Below are 24,689 nucleotides of genomic sequence, written 5' to 3' on the forward strand. Positions count from 1 at the left end.
AAATGAATTCTCGGGAATCCTGTGAATATGTAGGACTTTATAGTATGTAAGCTCTGAAAGTCTACCAAATCGGTGGAGCACTTAGGGCGGAGAATCCCCAGCGCTGCAGTGAAGGATACCTGCTTAATAGTGACTTCGTTGCTATTGAGTTTCATTTCAGGGACTCTCCGAATACTCCCTTGGGGAGATTCGGACTGTGAGGAGAAGCACCCGTGAACTTTTGTATCCTCCCCTGGGGCCGCCGGGCCCCCTCCTGGGCTGGCACACCCCAGGGCAGCGCCGGGCCGCTGCAGAGGGCCCTGCCTCAGGGGCACCCTTGCGGACGTGGCCCCCGACCACGGGCTGGCTTTGGCCCATCTCCCGGCGGGGCCGCTCCTTCCCGGCACGAGTGAGTCACCGCGGCCCAGAAGTTGGGCAGCTTCCGCGGGCCCGGCGAGGATCCGGACGCTCTTCCGCGGCGGGGCAGCCCCGGGGGCCGGGCCGCCCCGGGCTGCGTGCGGCTCGGCGCGTAGCCGCCGGCGGCCGCGCCCCCGGCGAGGGGCGGTGCGCGGCGCGGCGCGGCTTCTTCAGCCGGCGGCGGCGGCGGTGGGGCCGGTGCGGGGAGATGGCGGCGGGCAGCGGGTTGCTGCTGCGGGCGCTGGGACTCGCCGTTCTGCTGCTGCCGGTGGTGGTGGTGCCCCGCGGGCCGCCCGGCGCGGCGGAGCGACGCTGCTTCTGTCAGGTGGGGGGGGACGGGACAGGGAGCCCGGGCGGCGGCTCCTCTCGCTGCGTGGGGCTGGGGCTCCTGCCCTCGGGGAGTGCGGGGCCTCCCGTGAGCAGGGCTGGGTGCAGGTGCCTCGGTGCCTCGGCTGTTTTCCGAGCGTCTGAAAGCCTGCTGGGGGGTGTCTAGAGCAAAGGGACTCGGAGGGTGACTTCTGCCTGCTGTGCTTTTCCTTGCTTTCTTAATTGTGTTCTCTCCCTGCCCCTACCAGGAAAGGTGAGTGTTTCAGCTAGGGGAGCAGTTCTTCCCTAACCACCCAGGTGCCTCTCGTCAGATGTTTCAGGGATGTGTGTTGCTATAACTTCTGGGAGCTGCCTCACCCCCTCTCCTGCAGGTCTGCCTTGCTGTTCCTCCTGACTCTGCCATCCAGGAGAGAGTGTGGCTGCAGCAGGTGTGCCAGCACCTGCTGCCCAACCCTGCCATGCCCCGGGGTGAGCTGGGCTGCCCTGTGTGTTAAAGCTCTTCCGGCATTAATTCCCCTTGATATGCCAGGTGTGTTACCGTGTGGTACTCGGTGCACCTTCTGCTGATGTACAGCAGTGAGAAAACCGGGTACAGCCAACCAAGAGATCAGACCAAGCAGCTGGATTTGGGGAAATGGTCGCTCTGCAGATTCCTTTTGACTTAGCTTTGCGCAAACACGTTTGCAAGATCAAGGAATGAAGATGGTAGAATGTATTTAGCGCTTTATTTTTGTTGCCTTTTAAAAAAGGAAGCTATTGTAGAGCCTACTCTTGCTGTATTAAAAATCCAGTCCTTAATTGTGAGTCAGAAATTGGGAGCGGAGAAAGAAAACAAATGCAATTGTGCACTTGGCTTTGCCTTCTGGGTGCCTCTTGACAGTTTCATGTGGAAATGGTAAATATAAAGCTGTGCTGATAAGGAATTGAAAATCATGCATTTTGATTCTCTCTCTATAGCGTTTTTGCTTGTACACTTCCTGTTAACAGTGAAGTTTGTCTCTCAAGGATCGATGTCTGAGTTGAGTGTGTGGCATGGGATAAGAAGCCCGAACCGCTAAATGAACTGGCATTCTGGCACAGTAATGGCTCGCAGGCTTTTTTCCTTCGGTAGGAGGAACTGGCATTGTACTTTGTATGCTCTTGGTTTGTTGCAACTTCTTGTTTATGAAGTAGCGTATGTTTTGGTTTAGTTTTCAGTACAAGTGTTCAGGTTCAAGATTTTTTCCAGACTTTATTGCCTTTGGGAAAGTGTGTTATGTAGGGCAGCGTTTCTCAGCCTTACTAATCACTTAACCTTTTTAAAAACACACCCGAAGGCTGCCTCTTCTTTTTGTAAAAAATAATCTGCTGATCATCTTGTGCAGAACTGGTCTGGTGGTTTTTATTTACCACCAAATAAAATATAGGGCAAGCCTTAAATGGTATGTTTTACCCTCCTTTGTTTATATACTTGAAGGCCTGGGTATAGGTTTTGGTTTCCTCCTGTGAACCATCTCTTGCTGTCTCATGGGCTTGTCAGATAAGGAAACCTTGATGTGGGGGGAGTGGAAGAGCTTTGGCTTGTCCATCAGCCTGTGTTGGGACACTTGACAAGGGCCGCTTTTGCGAGCGTTTGCTGTAGCAATATTTCAAACGCTGACTTAAGCAGGCCATGCCTCTGGAATGGGCGTTGCGCTCTTGTCTGTCTGTACTACTAAGAGCAATGCCTCACCTGCTTTTTTTTTTTGGCTGTTATTTTAGCTCTTCATTTACTTAGAGAGGTTGCTAACCAGTCCTGAAACTTTTATGAGGAACATCCATCTGTTACTAAAACCACTGAAGTTTCACATACTGTTTCTGCTTTCCAATCTGTCTCATTAGCACTTGACAACATTTCAATATCGGAATTCCCTCGAACTTTACAGATAACTCATCCCCCACCCAGATATTCCTGTTTGCATTAATGCTTTAGTCAGCCATGAATCAATTCTCCGTATTCCTAGCAATTATGGCTCATTTGCTGTTTACAGCCTGATGTAGCAGCATTCAGCGGATGTGCTGCAGGTGTTCGGCAGACTGGGATTTTGACTAGGTTTCCAGTCTGGCAGAGGGCTGGTTTCCTTCAGGGGCATTTCTGTGGCCAGTATGCTGTCATTAGCCATGAGTCCGGGCACTGAGAGTTACCTCGTTGTTACCTGAACAGACTTTTGAGCCGCTCTTGCGTTCCTATGGAATTCGTGTGCACCCAACAGCCTTTGGGGCAGGAATTCATACCTAGCACGGTTCCCGATCTCTGTGGGGTGGCTTGGGAGGTAGTGTCCAAGCACAGAGCAGCTGCAGATCCTTCCTTGCTAGGAGATGCTTGGAGGTGCCATCTGACAGCACTTCAGCCTCTGCGGTTCAACCCCATCCTGAGGCTCCCATGTGAGGTTTGCTTTTGTATGAGCTCTGGAAGCCCCAGTCCTTGTTTTCTGGGGAAAAGACGGGGGGGAAAGCACCTGGGTCAGCATGTGCTGCTTCCAGGACAGATGCTGGGCATGACTGTCCTCACCTGGCTGCCAGCTACTTGCTGCAAGCACGCGGGCAAGGACAAAGGGGAGACCTAGCTGGACTGAGTGCCACAGGCAGGCAGAGCCACAGATTGCTTGTGCGGGGCGACTGCAAGGAAGCTTCTGCTGGGGCGGCGGGGAAGGCATCGGCTCGCCGTCAGCCTGGGACTGGCGTGGCTTGCCTAGCAGAGCGGCCAGTGAAGTTGGTACAGGCTAAAAGCAGCTCCTCAGCCACTGTAGTGTTCCCTTCCCTCTGCCCTATTGTAGCTGCAAGCGGGAGATGTGGAAGAGTTTGCCTTTTATCCTGCCCAGCTGTGCAGTACGTGGTGGTGTGTGGGTCTGGGACGGAGCCCATAGCAAGAGAAGGAAGCCCTAAATCCACTGCCCAGGGGATGTTTCTGTGACATTGGGCGAAGCGGAAAGAGGTGGGGAGAGACAGACCAGCAGCGCAGGGGAGAGCAGACTGACAGGAGCCTGGGATGGAGGTAAAGGAAGATGAAGCAAAGGCCAAACCTGAGGATTATGCCCAGTCCCTGCGTGGGGGCGTTTCAACCTGTGTTATGCACCCAAGGCGGGTACATCGATGTTAAGGGATGAGAGCGGCTGTTGCGGAGGGCCAGCCGAACGCCCTCCTCGGTGCTTACTCAGCAGCCGGAGCCACTTGTGTTGCGTCTGTCCCGGCGGCTCCGTTGCATCTCTTCCCACCGGGCAAACCCAGCCCTTCCCGTCGGTCTCCTGCCAGGCTCCCACACCCCTGCTGGGTGGAGCGCAACCCGCCGCTGCCGCTCGGCTCAGTGATTCACAGATGCCAGCAAGCACATGGCACATGTTTGGGACTGGATCAGTTTATGTTTCATCTTAAACAACTGTTCTAATTATTACAGGCTGAATATGTAGATAAATATTTTAGGGAGGTGGGGGGGAAAGTGTTTTAAGGCACCACCCATCACAGGGCATGTTTGACACATGCTGTAGCTCAACTGCTCTGACAGCAGGAACTGAAATCCAAACGAAGTGAGTCTCTGCCTGTGTACAGGGCTGAAAGAAGCAGGTTCTGGGGTGGCAGGCAGTCCCGGAGCAAGAGGGAACTTCTGGGATGCAGACCGTGCTGTGCCAAGGGGTCTGACACTGCCCTCTTCCCTGTGTCTTAAAGTGGGTCAAGTGCTGTGTGGTGGTAGCATCACCGGGGCTTTTGTCGTGGTCTCTGAGGAGCCCTGGCTCCTGGGGCTGTCTTCTGCGTTCCTTTGGCTGTCAACGTCGCTTGGTTGGGCACATACTGGCGGTATCAGCAGGCCTGGCTGAGCTTGCTTTCTCAGCAGCCTGGTGGCTCAGGAGGCAGAGCAGGAAGGGAAGCAGGCCAGCATTAGCCACATGCAGGCTAGGGAAATTGCCCATCTCTGCACAGGCTGACTGAAGTCCTTGGAGGAAGGAGGAGTTTTCCCCCTCACCTGAGCAGAGCTCAGGTTTTCCCCAGCGCTCCCCCTTTGCCACAGGCATGTTCTTGGTGGCATTGTGGCTGATCTTCCCACCTGCGCTTTTCTAAACCGAGCAGCAGATATTTGGAGATCTCCAAAGCATGACCCCATCTACTCCTGAGTATTGTGGGAGCATCTGCGGTGCTTCCCCCTGCATTATTTTCAGGATGATGTTTTGTCAGGTTGGTTTTGGCTTGAATTGGTCACTAGACGTAGCGAGGACAGGCCTGGCGCAAACGGTACGTGCTGTTTCAGTTGAGGGCTGGCTGCCTGCTCTGACACTACCTCTTATAGAGATGTCATTCCCCCGGAGTGACGGTTCAGCATGGGTACAGGGAGCAGCTGAAGATTATCCACAAATCTTTTTGTAGGCCACTTTTAGACCCAATCTATAAGCTGCCTGCCTCAAAGGATGCCACGTTTCCAGGAAATAAAAAATGTGGTTGTTTGTTTTTTTGTTGCGGTTTGTTGTTGTTTTTTGTTTAAATTTTGAAACAGCTTCGAATTGGGTAACTGGAATAGCAAATTGCTGCTGTTTTTTACAGGGGTGATTCAGGCTAGTGGAAAGCTGAATCGCTACGCTGTTAATATTCTGCCATGCATTTTGCATGGTAATGAACGTGGTACATGTGTGAGGATGAGGCGGTGGGCTTCGGTGTGAACACGAGACAGAAGTGAGCCTCCAAATAAGGTGTCTTAAAAACGATTTGCGCAGCGGAGTAGGGCATTCTGACATGCTCTAATAGATTTCCCTTCGCTCCCACTTAGATTGGTATGGCTGAGTCCAAATTATCAAAGCCTTTTTGAAAAAAGCTGTTTCCAAAATCCTAATTCCTGCTATGGAGCAGTCTGGGTCTAGAGCCTGGATTCCTTCCCAGTCTGTCCAGGGTGTCAGGAGGAAACTTGCACTTGCTTTAAGGTGCTCTATGCTTAATCCGGGCTATTTTTCTCCCCCCTTCCTCATTTCATGTGGCTGTGTGCTCTGAGGGCAAGTGCTCCATTCCTGCCCTCCTTCTCAGGAGGAGGGCAGGGAGCTTCATTTCCACAGTAATTATAATGGATTTATTTAAGTTGATGTGTTACTGAATTATCTGAGGGCTCTCCGGAAATCCGTCAAGGCAGGTGGCTCTTGTTTCTCACGTGGCCCCTTTCTTTTCTCTCTGTACATAATAATATATTTTGCTCTTATTGTGAAGGTTGGAGCAGCACCTTTGCTTTGGAATCAGGGAGGCTTTTTCTTGAGCCTTGCAGGGTTTTACTCCCTTTCCTGGTTCTGACTGCTGAGATGCCTGTGACTTTGGTCGTCTGCTGCCTTTCCTGCAAGAGGGGTGATACCTGCTTCTGTTTGCTGCCCCACAGTGTTCAGCAGCCCTTAGGCTGGTCGAGTGCTTTAAAAGTAAGAAAAAGGGGAGCCCCTTAAATACAATCCAGGATCATCTTAGGTCTCGTGCATCCCCCATCTCCATGTTTGTTCCTGGCCTCCCCCGGGGAGCTTTTATGCCACCGCTCAGCAGTGCTCTCTGTCACGCTTCACAGGAGGTGCCCATGCCGACGTTTCCAGGCTTATTCTGCTTGTCTGTGCTTCCAGCTTTCTTGTGCGCGGAGAGAAGGCAGAGATGGGACATAGCCCCCTGGAACAGTAGTGTGGGGTGCGTTGGTTCTGTGCTCTCTGCTACCAGGATTTGGTAGGCTTTCTGGGACAGAAGTGGCAAGAGAAGTTTCTTACCATGAACTGTGGCAAACATCCCATTCTTTGCTTCATAAATCAACAATATCGATTTAAAACAACTATCTGGGCTTAAAACCCTGAATTTTTCTGATACTGGGGAATGGCAGCTTGCCACATGTTGTATTGCTACATCAACATCCAGGAAAAATCCCCGGCGTGCTGTTGAGAGTGAATGAGTAGTAATGCTTGATTTTGGCCAGGGTGACTTCCCCAAGTACTTGTCGGGGGCGTGGGGGAAGCAAAACTACTTCTGTGTTCTGCAACTTTGTCATCCAGACAGTAATCTATGTGTCAGAAAGCCATAGCTGAATTTGTGCTGCTTTTTGTTTCTTTTTTTTTTCTTTTTTTTTTTCTTCAGGGCTTGCACACAGCTTGTTGAGTTGTTCAGGATGATGCAAGAAGTATTGGCTTTCTACATCAGATTTAGAACAAATGTTTTCTTGCCAAGTGGCTCTCTGAGGCGAGGAGAGAGACTGCTGCAGTTGCTGTGGTTCTGATTAAATCAAACAAATGGCTGCAGCGCAGTTGGTGAACAACAAGAACTTTCTTTGAATGCTGTCATCTTCGGTGGCGTCCTTGTTGCCTGACTGGTCCCTTAGGCAAACGCCAGCTCTCACCTGTATGCCATCCTACGGGAGTGACATACTGAGGCTGGTCTGCGTCGGGAACCTGAGCTGGCCCTGTGTATGGCTCGCAGCTGTTACAGCAGCCAATATCCAGTGTCTTGCTGGATTTGGCCCTGACGGAAACATCTGTGATCTGTGTAACCGTGTCTGATGCGTGGACAAGGGCTGTGTGTTTTTTGCGTACGTGCGTGACACAGTCTAGTTGAATGTGTCTGTCATCTCTGCTTTTAGAGGTGGAAGTGTCCGTCCGATGCCTACCACTCGGACATCAGCGAATTCTAATGTATCGATGTGTGTTAGAGGAAAAGTGTTCCCAAATAAAACTGCCTCTCCCCAAGCAACAAGTACAGGACACATCCTAAAGGACGCATCGAAAGAAGTTCTCTGCCGATTCAGCACAGTCTGGTTTAATCTTGTTTAATTCTGGTTAAACTTAACTAGTTGACTCACTGGTAAAAGGAAAAACAATTCACAATTTTCTTATTGTCTGCGGTGTTAAAAAGTACTGGCTAAGTTGTTCTTATTCGGTTGTTTGGGGTTTTTTATCCAACAGGTTACTGGTCATTTAGATGACTGCGCCTGTGACGTAGAAACCATTGATGCCTTCAACAACTACAAGCTTTTTCCTAGACTGAATGAACTTCTGGAAAGTGACTATTTTAGATACTACAAGGTAATTTTCTCATAGAAGAATTGTATTTATTTTGTGTGCTGCTACCTTTTTTTTTTTTTAAATCTCCTTTGAAGTTATTGCTGATCTTTTTAAAATCAGATACCTACATTTTAATTCTGATCTTTTAAGAACGCAGTCAGTAAGTGGGACTCTTCTATTATCAGGAGAATCTTAATGTGGTACAACATGCTTATAAAATGCACAATTTTAAAGATATTTTCTTACGCGTTTTTTCCCCTCTTAAGACCTTAGGCAGTAGACCAATGAAATGACTTCTTTTGTTGAGCTGTGGCTCAAAAATGTTGATGACTGGAGATCCACATTGCATAATGAGAGTATTTATAGTGTGTCTCCATTGCCGTGGAAAGCCCGGTTTAGTTGTCAGACGTTCAGGTGAATTGACGGCTGTTGCTGCCAGACCGTCATCATTAGATGGATTCTGCTCCCATTCAGTGAGATTGCATGTACGTGACTAAATGTGGGGTTGGTTTGGGTGTGTTTGGGTTATGGGGCAGTATTTTACCTGCTGCGTGCAGGTGCTGAACAGTGACTGCTGCCTGATTGTTTCCACAGACAAACCAAGTATTTGCTCTTCTGTAACAACAGTTTAAAAAGTTCCCAACTTCACTGCACTGAAAAGTGGAACGGGCCCATGTATAAAATCACTGGGGTAGAGCTGCTTTTCCCTGCTCCCCCTCTCTACCAAACCGACAAAATCTCGTTAAATTTTAATTGTTTTGGAAGAGAGATACTTGATGCCAACTCTCAGAAAAGAAAGAGTAGGACTTGTTAAAGAAGTTAATATCCTTTCCCCTTCCAGTGTTGGGATTTGTAACAGCAATACTAAGATTGGTCTGAATGAAGCACGAACAGAAATATCTGTGTGTGAAAGCACCAGAAGAAACAGCAAAACAAGGATTAAATTAATAGCCTGTACTGATAACAAGGACGTGAGCGATAGCAATCAATCTGGTAAACACCAAGGAATTATTTGTTCCCGTCAAGCCCAGAAGGCTTGCACGCCAACAGATGACTTGACAACAGAAGACCTGCGCTCTGGCCACGGGAGGATGGCAGCAAGGCTCCAGCACGTCCTCTTCCTGCTCCTCAAACGGGGAGGCAGGCTCTAGTCCTAAGATTCCCAAAACAAGGAGACAAAATCAATGGGGAGCAAACTTCCCCTAAGGTTCACGGAGACTGACATGAGCAATACTCCCCAAAGATTGCCCCATAGTAGCTGTTGGCTCCTAAAGGGTACAAACCACCGGGCCAAAACCCAGCTTGCATTGCTCAACGGGAGCCTCAGGACACGATTAGGAATCGGTGGCCTATGCATCTTGTCTCCCGTGTCACTACAAACACTCCCAGCCAGGCTGCATGGGCCCACACATCTCGTATGAGAGACAAGTGAATGAGTGCGGTCAATTTTGTTGAAGATAAATGACACTGTTGCCACTCTCGCTGCACTCCACCTTGCACTAAGTTTTGTTATCTGAAGTCTTGCACTAAGGCGCTGAAGATGTGTGTTGGTAACTGTGGTGTGGAAGGTTGGCTTGGTTCCGTGGAGGAAATGTGTAATGGGATAATCTGTTCTTTGTAGGTAAACCTAAAGAAACCTTGTCCTTTTTGGAATGACAACAGTCACTGTGGAATAAGAGACTGTGCCGTAAAGCCCTGCCCATCTGTAAGTACCAAATCCATTCTTTTACTTCTTTTCTATATTTGGCTTTTGCAGACCGAGAGGAAGAAGCAAGCAAATGACTTACTCTTGTTGTTATTGTAGCTTTAGCAAAACTGTGGCTCTGATGGAGCTTTCTTAGGTGCAGTAATACCGGTATCCATGAGAAAGGCCAAAATACTAAATTCTGAAAGTTTAAAGAAAGGCTAGGCTTTTAATAGCTGACCCACCGTGAATAGCCAAAAACTCGTCCTGGTCCCTCTTTTATTTTTGGTGTTAATGAGATGTTTTTTGAGCAAATCCACTGTTGTTACAAGAAGCGCCTCCTGTGTTAATTGCCAGGATATTCACCCTGTTGGCCCATCAGCTACACTGCGATTTGCAGTTTTGGCTGACGATTTGCCTCGGCCCTTTCCAGCCCTCTCTCTTTACGTGAAATGGCTCTTTCCGAGTCCTCTGTTTCTCAGGACAAAAGCAAACACTCTTGTCCCTGTATCCTGGACAGAAGGGTTTTGTTCACTGATCTAAAAGAAAACATCTTGACTGCAGGTGTCTGCCTGAAAAGAAGGGGCCGAGAGAGTGAGTGAATCGGAACTTGGTCGCTGGGTTGATAGAGGTGGTGACAATACCACCCAGCCTGGCTTTGTGGGTTGGCAGCCAGCAGCAGACTGTCTTGCACTCCCATTCCCGGGTCTCTAGAGCAGTCAGCGTGCACGCTAATCGTGCGCAGGGGTACACCACGCCGATGGGGCGATGAGTGCTCTCGATGAAAGAGGAGGCCTGACGCTACCTGCATGCGTTTTTCCAACTCACTGGTTTATTTTCATGTATGATGTAAAGCGTGCTGCAGGGAATCGGGTGTCTGTTCCCTTCTGCGGTAACCTGATGTAGTGTAGCTGTTGGCTGAAAAAAAAATCTAAGCTGATACAACACCTTGAGAGAATCTGGTACAGGTGTGTGTGTGGGCATCAGTTGTTACATGAATTCTTATATATATATATATATATATATATATATTTTATATATTTATATATATAAAAAAATGTTAGATTAATCTGTCTTCTCAGCATCTACCCTACCCTTCAAACAAGTGTCCTTTGCTTCCCTAGTCTTCAAAAAGCACCTATTATGCACCCAAAATGGAATGATGATATTTTTTTTTTCTTTAAAATAACCCTAAATTTTGTTTAAATACTTTTTTCCTTAAAAAGGATGTTTTTGGTAATGATAATGACCAATGTGACGGAGTAGTGTTACAATTACATTAGTATTAGCTAGAAGTTGTTCTTAAAATAAGAACTGTGTCACTGCTGGTTTTAATTATTTTGATTTGGGTCCGTTTCATTCTGAAGGCAGCAAAAATAACTCTTATTCATTGCTTAATTTTTCTCTTCCTGTGCTGTTTGCCATCATAGTATTTGCTCCTGCAGCGTAGAAGTGGTTTTACTGCCTTCCTGCTGATGGAGGAAATGGAAGTTGAGGAGAATTTAGGGCCTGATTGTCTTGTGTGTGCTGCTGGGGTTGCGTGGGGCTGGCAAACCTGATGTTATGTGATGGAGTGGTAAGAGGGAAGTTTTTGAATGACGTGTGTCAGGGGCTGGGAGCTGCAACATCTGAGGAGGCGCCTGGGCTCCTGCCAGGAGCGCCGGCATCACCGGGAGACAGGATGCCAGACATCAGCTGACCAGAGGCAACTCCAGCTCCTCTGAAGTTTATGTTGGCTTCCCCAACCTCAGGCCTGGGTAAGCAAAACATAACCTGACGTAGCACCCGTGGAAGGCTGCTGGCCTTTGGAGGAGTCTTGTGAAAAATCAAAATAAAACACCAAGAATATTGCGTAACCTTAGTCTGCGGAGGAGCCAGAAATTGGATGTGTTGTAAGCCGGGTGCTTTGATTTACCTTCTACCTTCTAGAAATGGTGGTAGCCTTCCTAGTCTTTCTCAAAGATGAGGCTGAAAGGCTTCATCAGCCCCACATGAGCACGTGCTCAATTTTGTCTTTCAGGATGAAGTCCCTGATGGAATCAGATCTGGAAGTTACAAGGTAGGCGTGCCTGCGTGCACGAAATGATGCAGCTTATAGGACCAGTTTTGTGTCACTGCAACGGATAAAAGCTGCCTTAATCAGATGGGCGGTATTTGTCGGGATGTGCTTTGTGGTTAAATTTTTACCCTCTTCAAGTGTTTGGCGTGCTATAGAGCCTTTGAGGTGGCTGTCCTGAAGTCAGGTATTCCCCTCCACTAACGCAGAGCAGTTTAGGAGACTTCTCCAAGAGCACAAAATGCTCCTGCGGCAGTGCCGGAGGCTGCTCTGAGTCCCTGCAACGATCATCACAATTGCATAAGCCTCTGAATATCTGCAGACATCCTGTGGAAATACGGGGTGGGATGAATCATAAAAGTGTTTCTGATTCTTAAACTGGTTAGTGCATTAAAGGCAGAATTATAACAGCAGAAAAACTGCTTTTTAATCCTCCTCTTTCCCCATCCCTTTGCTTTTTGACCCAGTATTCGGAAGAAGCCAGTAACCTTGCTGAAGAATGTGAAGAAGCCAAGAGACTTGGAGCTGTTGATGGCTCTTTGAGGTTTGATTTCTTTTTCCACAATCCTTACTTGTCTTGAAGGGAACTTAGTATCAGTGCTCTTTCTAATCCTCTTTTTCCACTTTCTTTGCAGCAAGGAAGCCCAGCAGGCAGTGCTCCAGTGGACACGGCACGATGACGCCTCAGACAGCTTCTGCGAAGCTGATGGTATGTTTGATCCGACAAGTCTTGTCATGGGATTTTAAGCACCTCTGCAGAAGTTTCAGGCCAATGTGTACTATTTCAGCAAGCCTGGAGCATATATAGCATTTCTTCTCTTTTCCACCCCCCCGCCCTCAGTATTTTGAAAATAATATGATGCAAATCTTTCTGACAAGGCTTCATTGCTGGTCAGGGTCTTGCCGTGTTTAGCACGTTAGCAGCTTGGATGGGGCACGCTCAGAGTTCGCTTTGCCATCAGCGGCCTTGCGTTCCAATAGCTCCGAAGGCCAGAGAGCTTTGCCCCGCTGCAGTGGGTTGATGTGTAGCAGATATTATGCACCTGCCTCTCGGGAGAGGGACAAGCTGGTCTCTCTGCTGGCAAGACTCTTCAGTATGCGAGGGGGTGGCTGGTCGGCCTTGGATGCTGTCATTTTCCTGCAGAAGTTTTTGTCACTGACCCAGCACTCTGCTTCGCAGACATCTATTCTCCTGATGCAGAGTACGTGGATTTACTCCTGAATCCCGAACGCTATACTGGCTACAAAGGACCGGATGCCTGGAAAATTTGGAACAGTATTTACGAAGAAAACTGCTTCAAGTAGGTGCTTTGGGGGACAGGTTTCACAAGCCTGCAGGCACTGATTTTTGCAGAGGGGCTGCGTGTGCTTTAACTGCTTGGTTAATCCCCGTCCTTCTATCTGTGCTGCAACGCTTGTGCAGTGTGGGCTGCCAGAGGAGGGGACGAGCCGTGCAGCTGCCCCGTGAGGCCCCCTCGGCTGTTCTTTGGACCACAGCTTGCCCTGGTGCAGGCTCCCGCCGTAAGCCCTGCAGCGTGGTGAGACAGCGGCCTGGCAGGGGGTGCACAGCTGGTGTGTGATGGGGTCCTGGGCACACAGTCCTGTCCTCCCTGGCCGTTGCAGGGAGCTCCCTCCCCAGTTTGAACTCTGCCATGGGTACCCCTGGGGCTGATGCACAGTACTGGTGGGCACTGGTCTATAGTCTTGCCTGCTCTGAGCTCTCCAGTGATTTCATCCCCATTTGTACTAGTGTATCGTCTTGCGCCGAGGCTGTGGGATAATGTCCACTAGCCCCTCTGGGGACACTTGAGTTTTCCTAGCTGTTCTTTCTAAAGAAAGAAGGGGAAAAAAAAAAAGCCACATTTTACTCTACCCCTTTCCTGTCTGAGCAAAGCTAAAGCACAGAAGGGTTCTTGGATCTCCTTAGGCTATGTGACTGCAGAGAAGTAACTACTTCTGCTGTGCTGTGTTTCTGCGCAGCAAGGAGACGGTCACTTATTTACATACCTTATTTAAATGACTTTTTTTTTTTTTCCCCCCCCTCTTAGGCCTCAGAATGTAAAAAGACCTTTGGCATCTGGTAGAGGTGAGTCATTTATTTATCTCACTAAGTGGTTTAGTGGTGTACTGATCCTAGCTCCAGGAACAATAAATGCTCTCTGAGCTACTTCTACTGAATGAGAAATATGTTGTAGCTCTTGATGAAGCGTAGAATTTTATGGCTAACGCAAGGGCACCTGGAAGGGTGGCTTTCTAGCATCTGCCATGGAGAAAGGAAGTCTGATCTTCTGCTCCTGGAAGAAATGTGAGCTTTGGAGGGAGTGGGAGCAGGACTGAACCCTGAGCTCTTCCTGGGTCCCTGGTTTCTGTACTTGGCAATGCCAAACCATCTGTGACAGACTGAAATGAGAACCTGGCTGGGATCCTCTGTGGAAACCATCCAGCAAGAGAAACTCTGCCCTAGAGGCCAAGGCTGGACAGTGTAAATGAAAGTAGGGACAGGTTTTGGAACCATAAGAGCTGCTTGGCCAAGGCTGCTAAGGGACCCCGTGTCTCCTGATGCCCCATCCTGCCCAGACATCTAGAACGTCATCAGCCTCACTCCCCCTTCGTTTGACCTGGACACAGCTCCAGCAGTACCCTCTGGGGTGATGTCTTGTGTGGGTGCTTTCCCCCCTCCCTTGACCCTTGTGCAAAGGAGCAGCACTGGTGAAGGAAATGTACAATGTCCTTTAAAATATCAGCGCTTCCCTTCACCACCTCTGTTGTTTAGGGCAAGATCTGAAGGAAGTGACATGGGTACATTGAGGGGAGAGGAAGGGACTGCTGTTTTGCAGATGAGGAAGCAGGATGACATGAAAATAGAGGATCTGACCTGATATCTGTGAGAGTTGTTGCAAGTGACTGATAAACGGCAGGGAACAGGGATGGGGTCCTTGAGTATCCTGTCGGAGGTCATACAGGAGATCCCTGGCAGAGACAGACCCCTGTGTCCCCTGTTTTCTGGTCTCTGCTTCGGCTATGTGGTGGTTTTACTTCCTTTGCAAATATTGATCCCTCCTGCATTGGTCCGGTTATTCAGTAGCATTGCTCATCTGCTGTGTTCACTGCAGTTTGAGATGATGTTTTCTGTGTTCAGAACATTTCTAAACCTCCCTGGAGAGAGGCTCGCTCTCTTGTCAGAGCAGATTAACAGAGCAATCTTAAGGATTTTAATTTTGGTCATGTGTAACTTTTAATCTCTTCTTTTCTCTCCTTCCACCACTTGTGCTCTTTCTTCATCAGGAGATGATGGAGGTGAGTGGCACTCTGTTTTTACTGAGAACAGAAACAAATGCGGCGTCTTTATCACGCTGTCACGAGCTGTACCATTAGATAACGCACCTGGTTAGCGAAATCATTATGCAGGCAAAATCAGAAGTTGTCTTGAAATTCTGCTGTGTTCAGGACCCTGTGGAGAGATCCCTCTGAGCTCCCTGTCCCTGAGGCATCCTTGTGCGGAGGCCTTAAAAAGCACCAGCAGGTTTTTAAGCATGCAAGTCCTGTTTGAAGGTAGTCGCTGAAGTGTCATAAGGCTTCAGGAACAGCACTTGTATTGTGGGTTTTTTCAGCGCTTGTTATTGCTGAGAAAGCAGCTCTCAGGCTGGAGCTTTGACAAGACTCCTAGTCCCAACGGCCTCGGACAGCTGGTAGGAGCTGGGTGCCCAACTCCCTTAGGTCCTGCAGGGCTCACATCTGGGAAGGGCTGTGCCCCGGCGCTGTTTGCCCTCTGCAGCCCTGGGCCTGTGGATACGGCATGTCTTTGTCTCCAAATTACCTCCAAATCATTTTACGTCCTCCAGACTACTTTCAAGCGTGTAGCAGGGGTAGTGAGAAACACCGACTTGTGTGATTGTACACACTTGGTTGCACTGTGTGGGGTTTGTTTGTTTGTTGGTTGGGTTTTTTTAATAAAAATACCCCTCTCCCCACCCCGGCCAGAAGAGAAAAGCAATCTGTGATCCTTGTTCCCCTCACGCTGTGCTGTTCTGCAGCACTGCTGCCTGCCCAGCCCTTGCTGAGATGGGTGGGAAAGACCACGTCCTGTGTTTAGCTGGTGCCACGCTGTGTTGTAGGAGCATCAGTCAGAAGGGTGAGGAGGGAAACTATTTTCATGCTCTTCTAATGCTCCTTTCCCTGCTTCTGCAAACGGGAGTGGGCAGAGGTCCTCTGAGGGCTGGCCTCAGAGGTGATTTCGGGGCATCAGGCTTGGGCAGCACCCTCCCCTGTGCGGCAGAGGGGAGGGTGCTGCCCTGTCTCATTCCTGTATCACCCTGTTGTGCTCTGAAAGGTGTGGCCTAAAACATGACACGGTGTGTTAAAGCCTTCCTGCTGCTGTAAGGCATCTCACACTGACGTGCTTGTTTTCCTCTTGTTTCCAGGGCATACGTTTTACAAGTGGCTGAAAGGTAATCCTTTTCCTAAACTCGCTTGTTCTTCCTGGGATGAAGGCAAAACGGCCAGGGAGTGGGTGGGAGTTACTGGCCATGCTGAGGTGGGATTAGATTTCTGTCTGACAGCCAGGAGAGGAAAATTCAACGTATGCTTTCAGTATCTTAAAGTGCCCATGTCTTTTCAGGTGTCTGTGTAGAGAAACGAGCTTTCTACAAACTCATTTCTGGTCTCCACGCAAGCATCAACATCCATTTGAGCGCCAGGTACCTTTTACAAGGTAAATGCTACTTTCTGCCTGAGCTCTCCTGCACCAGTCCTAAATTGATGCTTCCGTGGCTCCGCTAAATGCCAGCTGCAGCCTGTTCCAGCAGAGTTCAGGCCGCCTTCTGTGCTCTTCTCTCCCCTTCCTCGGCACACGGGTTGCATAACAGAATCAGGAATGCAGTTACCGCATGCCTTTGGGTCTGAAAATGGCTGGACTGTGCTCTGTACCAAGACTTCCAGCACGTATTCCTTCTATTCTTCCTCCAGGGTTATTTTGGAGTGGGTTTCTAACTGCGTACGGAGGCTGTCCCTTCCTAGCCTGTCTTTACGACGGTCAGTTTAGCAACCTAGACTCTGAAATGCTTGTCTGGGCTTTTCCAAGAGCCTTGATCCATTTCCAAATGCCATTTCCATTTCCTTTGCGTGCCTTTGTCCATAAGTAGCTATCTGAAGAATCTAAATTTCAACCCTAGGGTTGAAAATCTAAGGTGATGTGAAAACGTGGTTTGTGTGTCTCGCATGGCTGAGGGCAGCGGCACGCTGCTCATGCGGCGTGGGATGCGGGTTCTGCCGGACTTCCTGAAAGATTCAGTCACCGTGGTTTAGAGTGGTACCTGTGGACCAAGCCTACCACCTTTATTCTGCTAAAGCTTACAAAAAATCAAGTATGGATTTAGGGACAGCTGCTGGAATTGGGATAAGTCATTTAGATTTAACTAAGTAATTGTATCTAAGTCTCTACGGCCCACGTAGGCCTCGCCTTGATGTGAGTTAGACTATGTGAGAGTTGGGAGATAGAATAACAAGAGAAACATCAAAGGCAAGCAACGAGTTGGGACTGCGGAGAGGATTAGGGAAATAAGGTTGGATACAGACAGCCAAGAAAGCGTCTTTGCTTAGTTTGTGTAGAAGGGGGTAGCTTCTGTTGGTGAAAGGCTACAGGAGATGCCCTTCGCTCTGAGAAGGCTCAGGTGGGGCCCAGGTGGGGATTCCCATCTGCAGGTGCCGCGATCGCCTTGCAGAGAGCCTGCCTCGGCTCGGAGTCCTTTCTCGCCAGGCTGGTTACCCGTCGGTGATGTAGAAGATGAAGTTTCTCCCTTTTTTGTTTCTATACATCAGCTTGATATGACTGCTTTATATCTTCCACTACATACTTTATATAATCTTAAGTACACGACAGGATGAGCAAACAGAAATATTCTTTGTGAAACCTGTGGGCTTGATGAGGGAAGATAGAGGCCGGTCTCCTCCGATCCTTGTCTGCTTTTGTTCTCTTGCATTTCCACAATAGAAGGAATCCTCTTAAGATGTGCCTGTTTGTTAGGGAGCCTCCCAGCCTGGGGCCCCCACGCTGCTTCCCAGAGCAACGTGATCAGGGGCCTGCACTGTCTGCCTCCGCAGGCACTCGGACCAGAGCAGAGACCTTTTCCGAGCTCTGCAGTAAGTCAGTGGCTTTTGTGGGTGGGAGCAAAGGAACAAAGGGACCTCCACAGCCTGTCTGGTACATCCACCCAGCCCTCGTCACTTGCAGACAGATGTTGAGCTGTCCCCAGCTTACCCAGAACTGCTCTCAGAAACAGCTCACCTGATGAGAAACTCTTCAACTGATTTGACCCTGCACGTCGTGGGTCACAACAACCCCAGGCACCGCTGCAGGCCTGAGGAGGAGCGGCTGGGAGCTGCCTGGCGGAAAAGGACCCCGGGGTGTTGGTCGACAGTGGCTGAACATGAGCCAGCAGTGTGCCCAGGTGGCCAAGAGGGCCAATGGCATCATCCTGGCCTGTAACAGGAACAGTGTGGCCAGCAGGAGCAGGGAGGTGATGGTGCCCCTCGAATGCTGTGCTCAGCGCTGGGCCCCTCAGCCCAAGGCGGCCATGGAGGGGCTGGAGCGTGGCCAGAGCAGGGCAGCGAGGCTGGGGCAGGGGCTGGAGCCCAAGGCTGGGGAGGAGCGGCTGGGGGAGCTGGGGGGGCTCAGCCTGGAGAAGAGGAGGCTGAGGGGAGCCCTCATCGCTCTCTGCAACTGCCTGAAAGGAGGCTGGAGCCGGGGGGGGTCGGTCTCTTCTCCCTGGTAACAAGCGATGGGACGAGAGGGAACGGCCTCAAGCTGCGCCAGGGCAGGTTTGGGTTGGGTATTAGGAAAAACTTCTTCACGGAAAGGTTGTTCTTCACTGGCCCAGGCTGCCCAGGGCAGGGGCTGAGTCCCCATCCCTGGAGGTATTTAAAAGCCGGGGAGATGTGGTGCTCGAGGACATGGTTTAGTGGTGGGCTTGGCAGTGCTGGTTAACGGCTGGACTCGATGATCTTAAGGGTCTTTTCCAACCTTAACGATTCTGTGATTCTATGAAAATGCGCAGTCTTTGTTTTTAGCTTTTGCTTGTAAGCCTGGGTCATGTTTTAAACCAACTGACAAAGCTCTGCAGGAGTAGTGCATTTGTTGGGGTTTGAGTTGGGTTAAAAGCATGCCTCTCTTGAACAACGTGTGGTTAGTAAAAGGGCTGTGACTATTGCAAGGCCTGGATCTCCCTGGTTAGAGTCACACTTCACCGTTCAGCTTGGGATGGTGGGAGGAGGTGAACCGGAACTATGCCTATCCACCTCATGTCTTCGGTTTTTTGCTCTCTCAGATACGTGGTCAGAGAAGAAATGGGGCCCCAACGTTACCGAGTTCCAGCAGAGGTTTGATGAAGTCCTCACCAGAGGGGAAGGTCCCAGAAGACTCAAGAACCTGTATTTTCTCTACCTGATAGAGCTGCGGGCCCTATCCAAAGTGCTGCCGTTCTTTGAGCGCCCAGGTTTCCAGCTGTACACGGGGAATAAACGTCACGATGCCGAAATGAAAAACCTGTTGCTGGAAATTCTCCGTTTGGCCAAGTAATTACATCGGGTAGCGGGGGAGAACGGCTCCTTCATCCCTGGCACCTCTGAGCGTGCTTAACCTTTCGCATAAAGCGCCTAGAACGGCAGGTTCTGGGGTCGTTCTTGTCGGGGGATAGCGTGATTTGTGCAGTGGGGTAATAGTGCTGGGAGTACCTTGGTATCTGTATTCAAATTACAAATCAGGGTAATTAAGCCCACAGTTTAATAGTCTAGGCCGCCTTTTTGATTTAGCAGCGTTGAATTTAATAACCACCCATGCGTCAGCCCTGAAATTGGCTACCTGTTTGACTCATCTGTGGAATACCGGTCCTGGCTTCGTGGGTTTTTTTGGCTAGAAAAAAAAAAATCCTAAACATCTTGGTAAGAGAGGTTTGGGCTGTTGGCAGAGTTTGGAGTAAGAGGAATGGAAGATCCCGGAACCAGATGGAAACGCATGTCTCCTCATGCGATCGGTGGTTGAATTTATCTTGTCGCGCTCTCGTGCCTTCCGTGCTTACGTCTGTTAGAAAACAGACTCCAATTGCTTAGAAACTGTAGAGCAATTGCTGAAAATCTCTCCAAGGTGAGATGCAAGCTCAAACAGAAAGCCTCCAAGAGATTTAAGAAATAAGCAGCCTGACTTAAAGTACATCTCGAGTTGTCCGATGTCTAACAGCTATCAGTTTCATTTACGTGCTGAACCGGATACTTCTGTGGATTTGCAGCCGTGCCAACAAGCCGTGGAAAGAGAAAACTCTTTTTTCATTTTATTTCAGGTCTTTCCCATTGCATTTCGATGAAAACTCGCTCTTCGCAGGGAACAAAAAGGAAGCTGCTAAACTAAAGGTAACGGGTCAGCCCTTCCCTTTGGAGCGTTTGCTACCTCAAGGGTGTTTTCAGATGTGTGTCTGGGATAATGCTGGCTCTGAAAGGGACCCCAGGACGCTCAAGGTGCTGGATTAGGTATTTCCAAGTCGTTTTGCTTTCTGAATGGTTCGGATCCCTGTGGGTAACTGCAGACCGTAGGGTAGAGGGGTGAATTGCTGCCGAGGGCCCCACTTGGGGAAGCATTTCCCTAACTCAGGCCCACTGAATTTAGCCTGAAGTCCAGAATTAATACGTTATTGGATTTGGATTAATACATGGAAGAAGTCCTAATTAGTGCCTAACCACGATCAACTCGAATGTCTTTTCCCCTAGGAGGAATTTAGGCTGCACTTTAAGAATATTTCGAAGATAATGGACTGTGTTGGCTGCTTCAAATGTCGCCTGTGGGGGAAGCTGCAGGTAAGCTTTGTCAGCAGCTGGGGACGTGCCTGGAAGCACCTCCTCTGATGGGACTCTGGTGCGCAGATGTGGTTCTTAGCTACGGGTCAGTTCCCGGATCCAGATCAGGGCTGCTCGAGTCGGTACCGCGTCGGGTCAGCAGGAAGCAGCGTGCCGATTCCAGCTTGCTGGCAGCTGCCTGTTGCCTTTGCAGTTGAAAATGGGGTTAACGCTGCTTCAGCCGCTCCCCGAGAGAGGGGCGAGGGTGCAGAGCCGCTGGCCAGCGAGGCAGAGGGTGCTGCAAAACATCAGAAACATCTTTGCAAAGTAGGCGGTGAATCCATTGGGGTTCAGCGAGATCTGCGCTGAATTTTACGCGTGGTCAGAGGTAGGCAGGGAGCCTCCGCCGGGGAGCTCTGCTGTCGCAGTAACGCTACTGAAATAAAGCAGCCTGGCTCTGTTCTGCTCCCTTCTCTGAGCTGCGGTAAGTGAAAGCCAGGTCTTGCTCTGTTAAGATGATGTCAACAGGAATCCTCGCAGAGATGAAGGAGGGGAGTAAAGTCAAACTTGTGAGGCAGGCCTCGGCTGTCTCCCCGCTGTTAAATGATGTCGTTTGTCACGCACAGACGCAGGGCTTGGGTACAGCGCTGAAGATCCTCTTTTCTGAAAACCTGATCGAAAAGATACCTGAACGCGGCCCTTCCTATGGATTCCAGCTGACGAGACAAGAAATCGTTGCCTTATTTAACGCTTTTGGAAGGTTAGTTTGAGACTTTTTCCTCTACTTTTACACAAGCTTAACAGCTTAAGCTCAGTCAGTCAGTTCTCGCCAGCAATACTGGTGTTCACTCCTGCTCTGATCGTACTGTCTCATTAATGTCAGGTGACGTTAATGTGGAGTGCAACAGTTGGGACAATTTAAAACAACAACTTTATATTTCTGTAAGGAATTTAAGGAAGTATTTGTTTTAAGATACAAAGAATGTGGTGATTTTTAAGAAACTCTGTGACTCTGTCCTCGGAGCGCATCGTCCCCAGACGAGGGTTGCTGTGCAAGAGCAGGGCTCGCTTTAGAGCTCTCCTTCAAGCTTCCCACTTCCACCAGTTCGTTCCCACATCTGTTTGCAATGGTTGCGTTCAGCAGGAATCCCGCAGTCCAGCACTTGCGGAGACCTGGGCGAGGAGTTTTTGGCAGTGAAGGAGGGTAACGAGGCCTTTAGGAGAGAGAGGAGGTTGCAAGACGCTGTTATCCGTTACGGCTTAGCCGCGGTGACAGCCCTGGAATTCCTGGCAAACGGGTTTTTCAAAGGATTCTTCAGGCGACGCTGCCGCCGGTGCTGAAGCTCGGGGTCCCGCTGCGCCTCGCTTCAAACCTCCCGGCTGTACCTTCTGCAGCGCGCCTGGCCAGCGACGGGGAGGCCCTGAGGCGCACCAGTCCCTTTGGAAAACCCGCAAATGCTCTTCCCCGGGGATGTCGTGGTGCTCCCCTCCTGAGCACAGCCGCTGCCTTCCCCTCGGGCCGGAGGAGCTGGGCTTCCCTCCGCCTTTCCAGGGCCGTGTGTCGGCACAGCCTTCGGAAGCAGCAGGCAAGAGACTGACGGACTCTGAGCGTCTGCTTGCGGAGGCTGCTGAGGGCTGGCAGGCAAAGAGCCGCCTCCTTTCTCCCCTCTTCCCTGCTGCTGCCCAGCAAAAACTGCACCCTGGAAGTCCTCTGCTGTGAACAGACTGGGCCCAGGCGGCTCCTTCTCAGCCTCCAACCTCCTGTCCTGCCGAGCTGGATTCAAACAGCCCTTGAAAACAGACCTCCAGCTTCTGCTTGTTGCTCACAAGCCATTGGGGTTACTGAAAACCTCCTTAAAATGGAAGTTCCTCCTGGCTGGGAAGGTCTCTTCTCCCTAGTAATCGGTCCCTTCTCCCCAGGAACAAGGGATAGGACAAGGGAAAACAGCCTCAAGCTGCGCCAGGGCAGGTTTAGGTTGGATATTGGGAAAAACTTCTTCACCGAAAGGGCTGTCAGGCCCTGGCCCAGGCTGCCCAGGGCAGGGGCTGAGTCCCCATCCCTGGGGGTATTTAAAAGCCGGGGAGATGTGGTGCTGAGGGCCATGGTTTAGTGGTGGGCTGGGCAGTGCTGGGGTAACGGCTGGACTCGATGATCTTCAAGGTCTTTTCCAACGTAAACGGTTCTGTGATTCTATGGCAGACCTCTCCTTTACGGAAGGGGCACTCGCAGGCCATGTCCTCAGTCTCCCACCCGGCGTCTTTGCTGATGCTCCCGGGGCCAAATGCATTCAACAAGAAAATGAGGCAGGCGATTCAAAATACACCCTGCAGAAGAAAGGAGCTTATAGTGCAAGGAGATGCTGCGGCCTGCCTGCGCAGCTGGTAATATTATGGTCTGTTTCTTGACCTCTGGTTAATGGGTTTGTCTGATCGCTGCTGAGCTCTCTGTAACAGCCCGTCCCACTGTTTCTCAGCGTTCGCTTTAAAAAGAGTCCGCAAAATTAGCGAAGGGCCTGGTTGTAACCAGGACTGCATTTAGCTGAAATTCTAAATTCTCTCTTCCTAAGAGCTGCTCGAAGCTGTACTTGAGAGCAGCCCCTTTCTCTTGAATTTTAAATAAGGCGTGAAGTGTACGGTGCTCTAATGTTTCCCTTTTGCTTTCCTTGCACGCAGGATTTCAACAAGCGTTCGAGAACTGGAAAACTTCAGGAACATCTTACGAAATATGCGGTGAATTCAGGGCAGAAAGAGAGACTTAAACCTTGCCTGCTGGGCTGTTCTGGGTTCTCCAAAAATGGCCAAACACCTTCCGTCGCACTCCCAACCACTACACCGTGAAGACCACGGGCTGGATCTCCTCTTCCCAGCTGATTGTCTGGAACCTGCTGATGACAAATATTGTGTACAAGGGGGGCGGGGGGGAGCTACTTTTTGGTTTTGTATCAAAGCGGGGACTATATGTAAAGTCTATTTTGTATATTAGAAGATTTTGAATAACTTCTTTAGCTCTTGCTGTACTGTGTGGATGGATTAGACCTCTGTCTTTGCCTGCAGCAGCTGGAGGTAGGGCACTGAATAAATTGGGGGAAAATTCCATCCTTGCCACCAGCCCCTCACTTACAGCGTCTCTGGCTTTCTGCTGCGTTAAAGGAGACTGCGAGGGATGGCAGGAGCCCCTGTGCGCCGCAGCTGCCGCCACCGTACAACGCTGCCTTCCCTTCCCGGTGAAACTCTCTTCAGGTGAGGGGTTGTTCCTCCTGCTGCGCTGCCTGCGCGCTGTGGGCTTCAGCCATCGCTTCCTCGCTGAAGGCAAGGGGAGACGAAGCACGACGCAGCACGCTGGAGGAACCCTGCCGCTTGCCTCCGTCTTGGCTAGAACCCTGCGGGAGCGACAGCGCTGGACCCCTGCAAGGGGACGCAGGGCAAGCACAGCCCTCGCCGACCTGCGCTGCTGTCGGGAACCGGCGGTGTGGTGGAAAACAGCTTCGGTATGAGCCCTGCAGCGCTGCTCTGCTTCCAGCCGGTGCCTGAAGCGGCCTCGCTCAGGGCAAGGGGAGCCAGCAGCCACCCCTGTTCCCCACCCGAGTGCCAGCCTCTCTTCCTGCGGCCCATTAAAGCGGCTTTGTCCTCTTTTGGGATCCGCTCATAGCCCGGCGGGGCTAAAAAGGGAAAGGCTGTACCCGCCACGGGGCTGCCGCTCCGCCGGGGCGCTCGGTGGCTGAAGCCACGCTGAGTTTTGCCGCTGCGAGGACAAGCAGCTGGGGCAGCAGGACGGAGAGCGGCCGTGGCGGGGTCAGCCGCAGCCCCCGTCTAGCGCAGCAAAGGGAGGGCCGAGACACCGGCCCCGATTGCGCCATCCGCCTTCGCAACAGGGGCAAAGGACAGGCTCACGCGTGGTCAGCGCTGCCGGGGAACAGGCACCCCCAGCTGCTTTTCCCCCCAAAACACGCTGCGGGGGCGGGTGCCGCTGCGCAGGAAGACAAGTGTGTGCTCCAGCTACCTGCAGCGAGCTCAAGGCCAGACCGCTAAACCCGCGCAAGCGGTGCAAGGAAATAAGGGAAGCACCGAGTTACCGAGCTGGGGTACTCGGCTGCTCCGCAGCTCCGTGCCACAGGGGAGGCTGTGAGGGGTCGCAGGTCACGACAGAGCCCTGAAGCGGCTCCCAAGCTGCCCTGGCAGCTCCGTGTGTGGTAGCAGAAGGCGGCGGGGTGCAGAGGCCGTGGTTGGAAGGGGGAAGCTGGGGACAAGGGGAAGCGCCGCACCCCTCGGGGCCGCAGCCAGCCCCAGAACCCCACCACTGCAACAGGGAGCCGCAGCACCCTCGGCAAAGCCCAGCTCTGGGTGCTGGGAAGAGGGACCCGCAGCGAGGCTGCAGTCCCACGGGAGCGAGCCACAC

The 24,689-nt window shown here is 50.9% G+C and overlaps 1 protein-coding gene across 1 annotated transcript; it reads left to right on the forward strand.

The window, feature by feature from the left end:
* The first annotated feature begins 537 nt into the window (after positions 1–537).
* Positions 538–23,378, forward strand: ERO1A (endoplasmic reticulum oxidoreductase 1 alpha). The gene is made up of 16 exons (XM_009472739.2): positions 538–721; positions 7,635–7,754; positions 9,355–9,438; positions 11,438–11,476; positions 11,941–12,017; positions 12,109–12,182; positions 12,654–12,774; positions 13,522–13,559; positions 14,759–14,770; positions 15,895–15,921; positions 16,092–16,184; positions 18,796–19,042; positions 19,804–19,873; positions 20,228–20,314; positions 20,920–21,053; positions 22,967–23,378. The coding sequence occupies exons 1-16, from the start codon at positions 605–607 to the stop codon at positions 23,025–23,027; spliced, it is 1,401 nt and encodes a 466-aa protein (XP_009471014.2). The 5' UTR covers positions 538–604; the 3' UTR covers positions 23,028–23,378.
* The last annotated feature ends 1,311 nt before the right edge of the window (positions 23,379–24,689 follow it).

Source organism: Nipponia nippon, unplaced genomic scaffold (genome assembly GCF_047370975.1).
Source record: "Nipponia nippon isolate SJK-2023a ecotype South Korea unplaced genomic scaffold, ASM4737097v1 scaffold_11, whole genome shotgun sequence".
In the NCBI taxonomy this organism is placed as follows: domain Eukaryota; kingdom Metazoa; phylum Chordata; class Aves; order Pelecaniformes; family Threskiornithidae; genus Nipponia; species Nipponia nippon.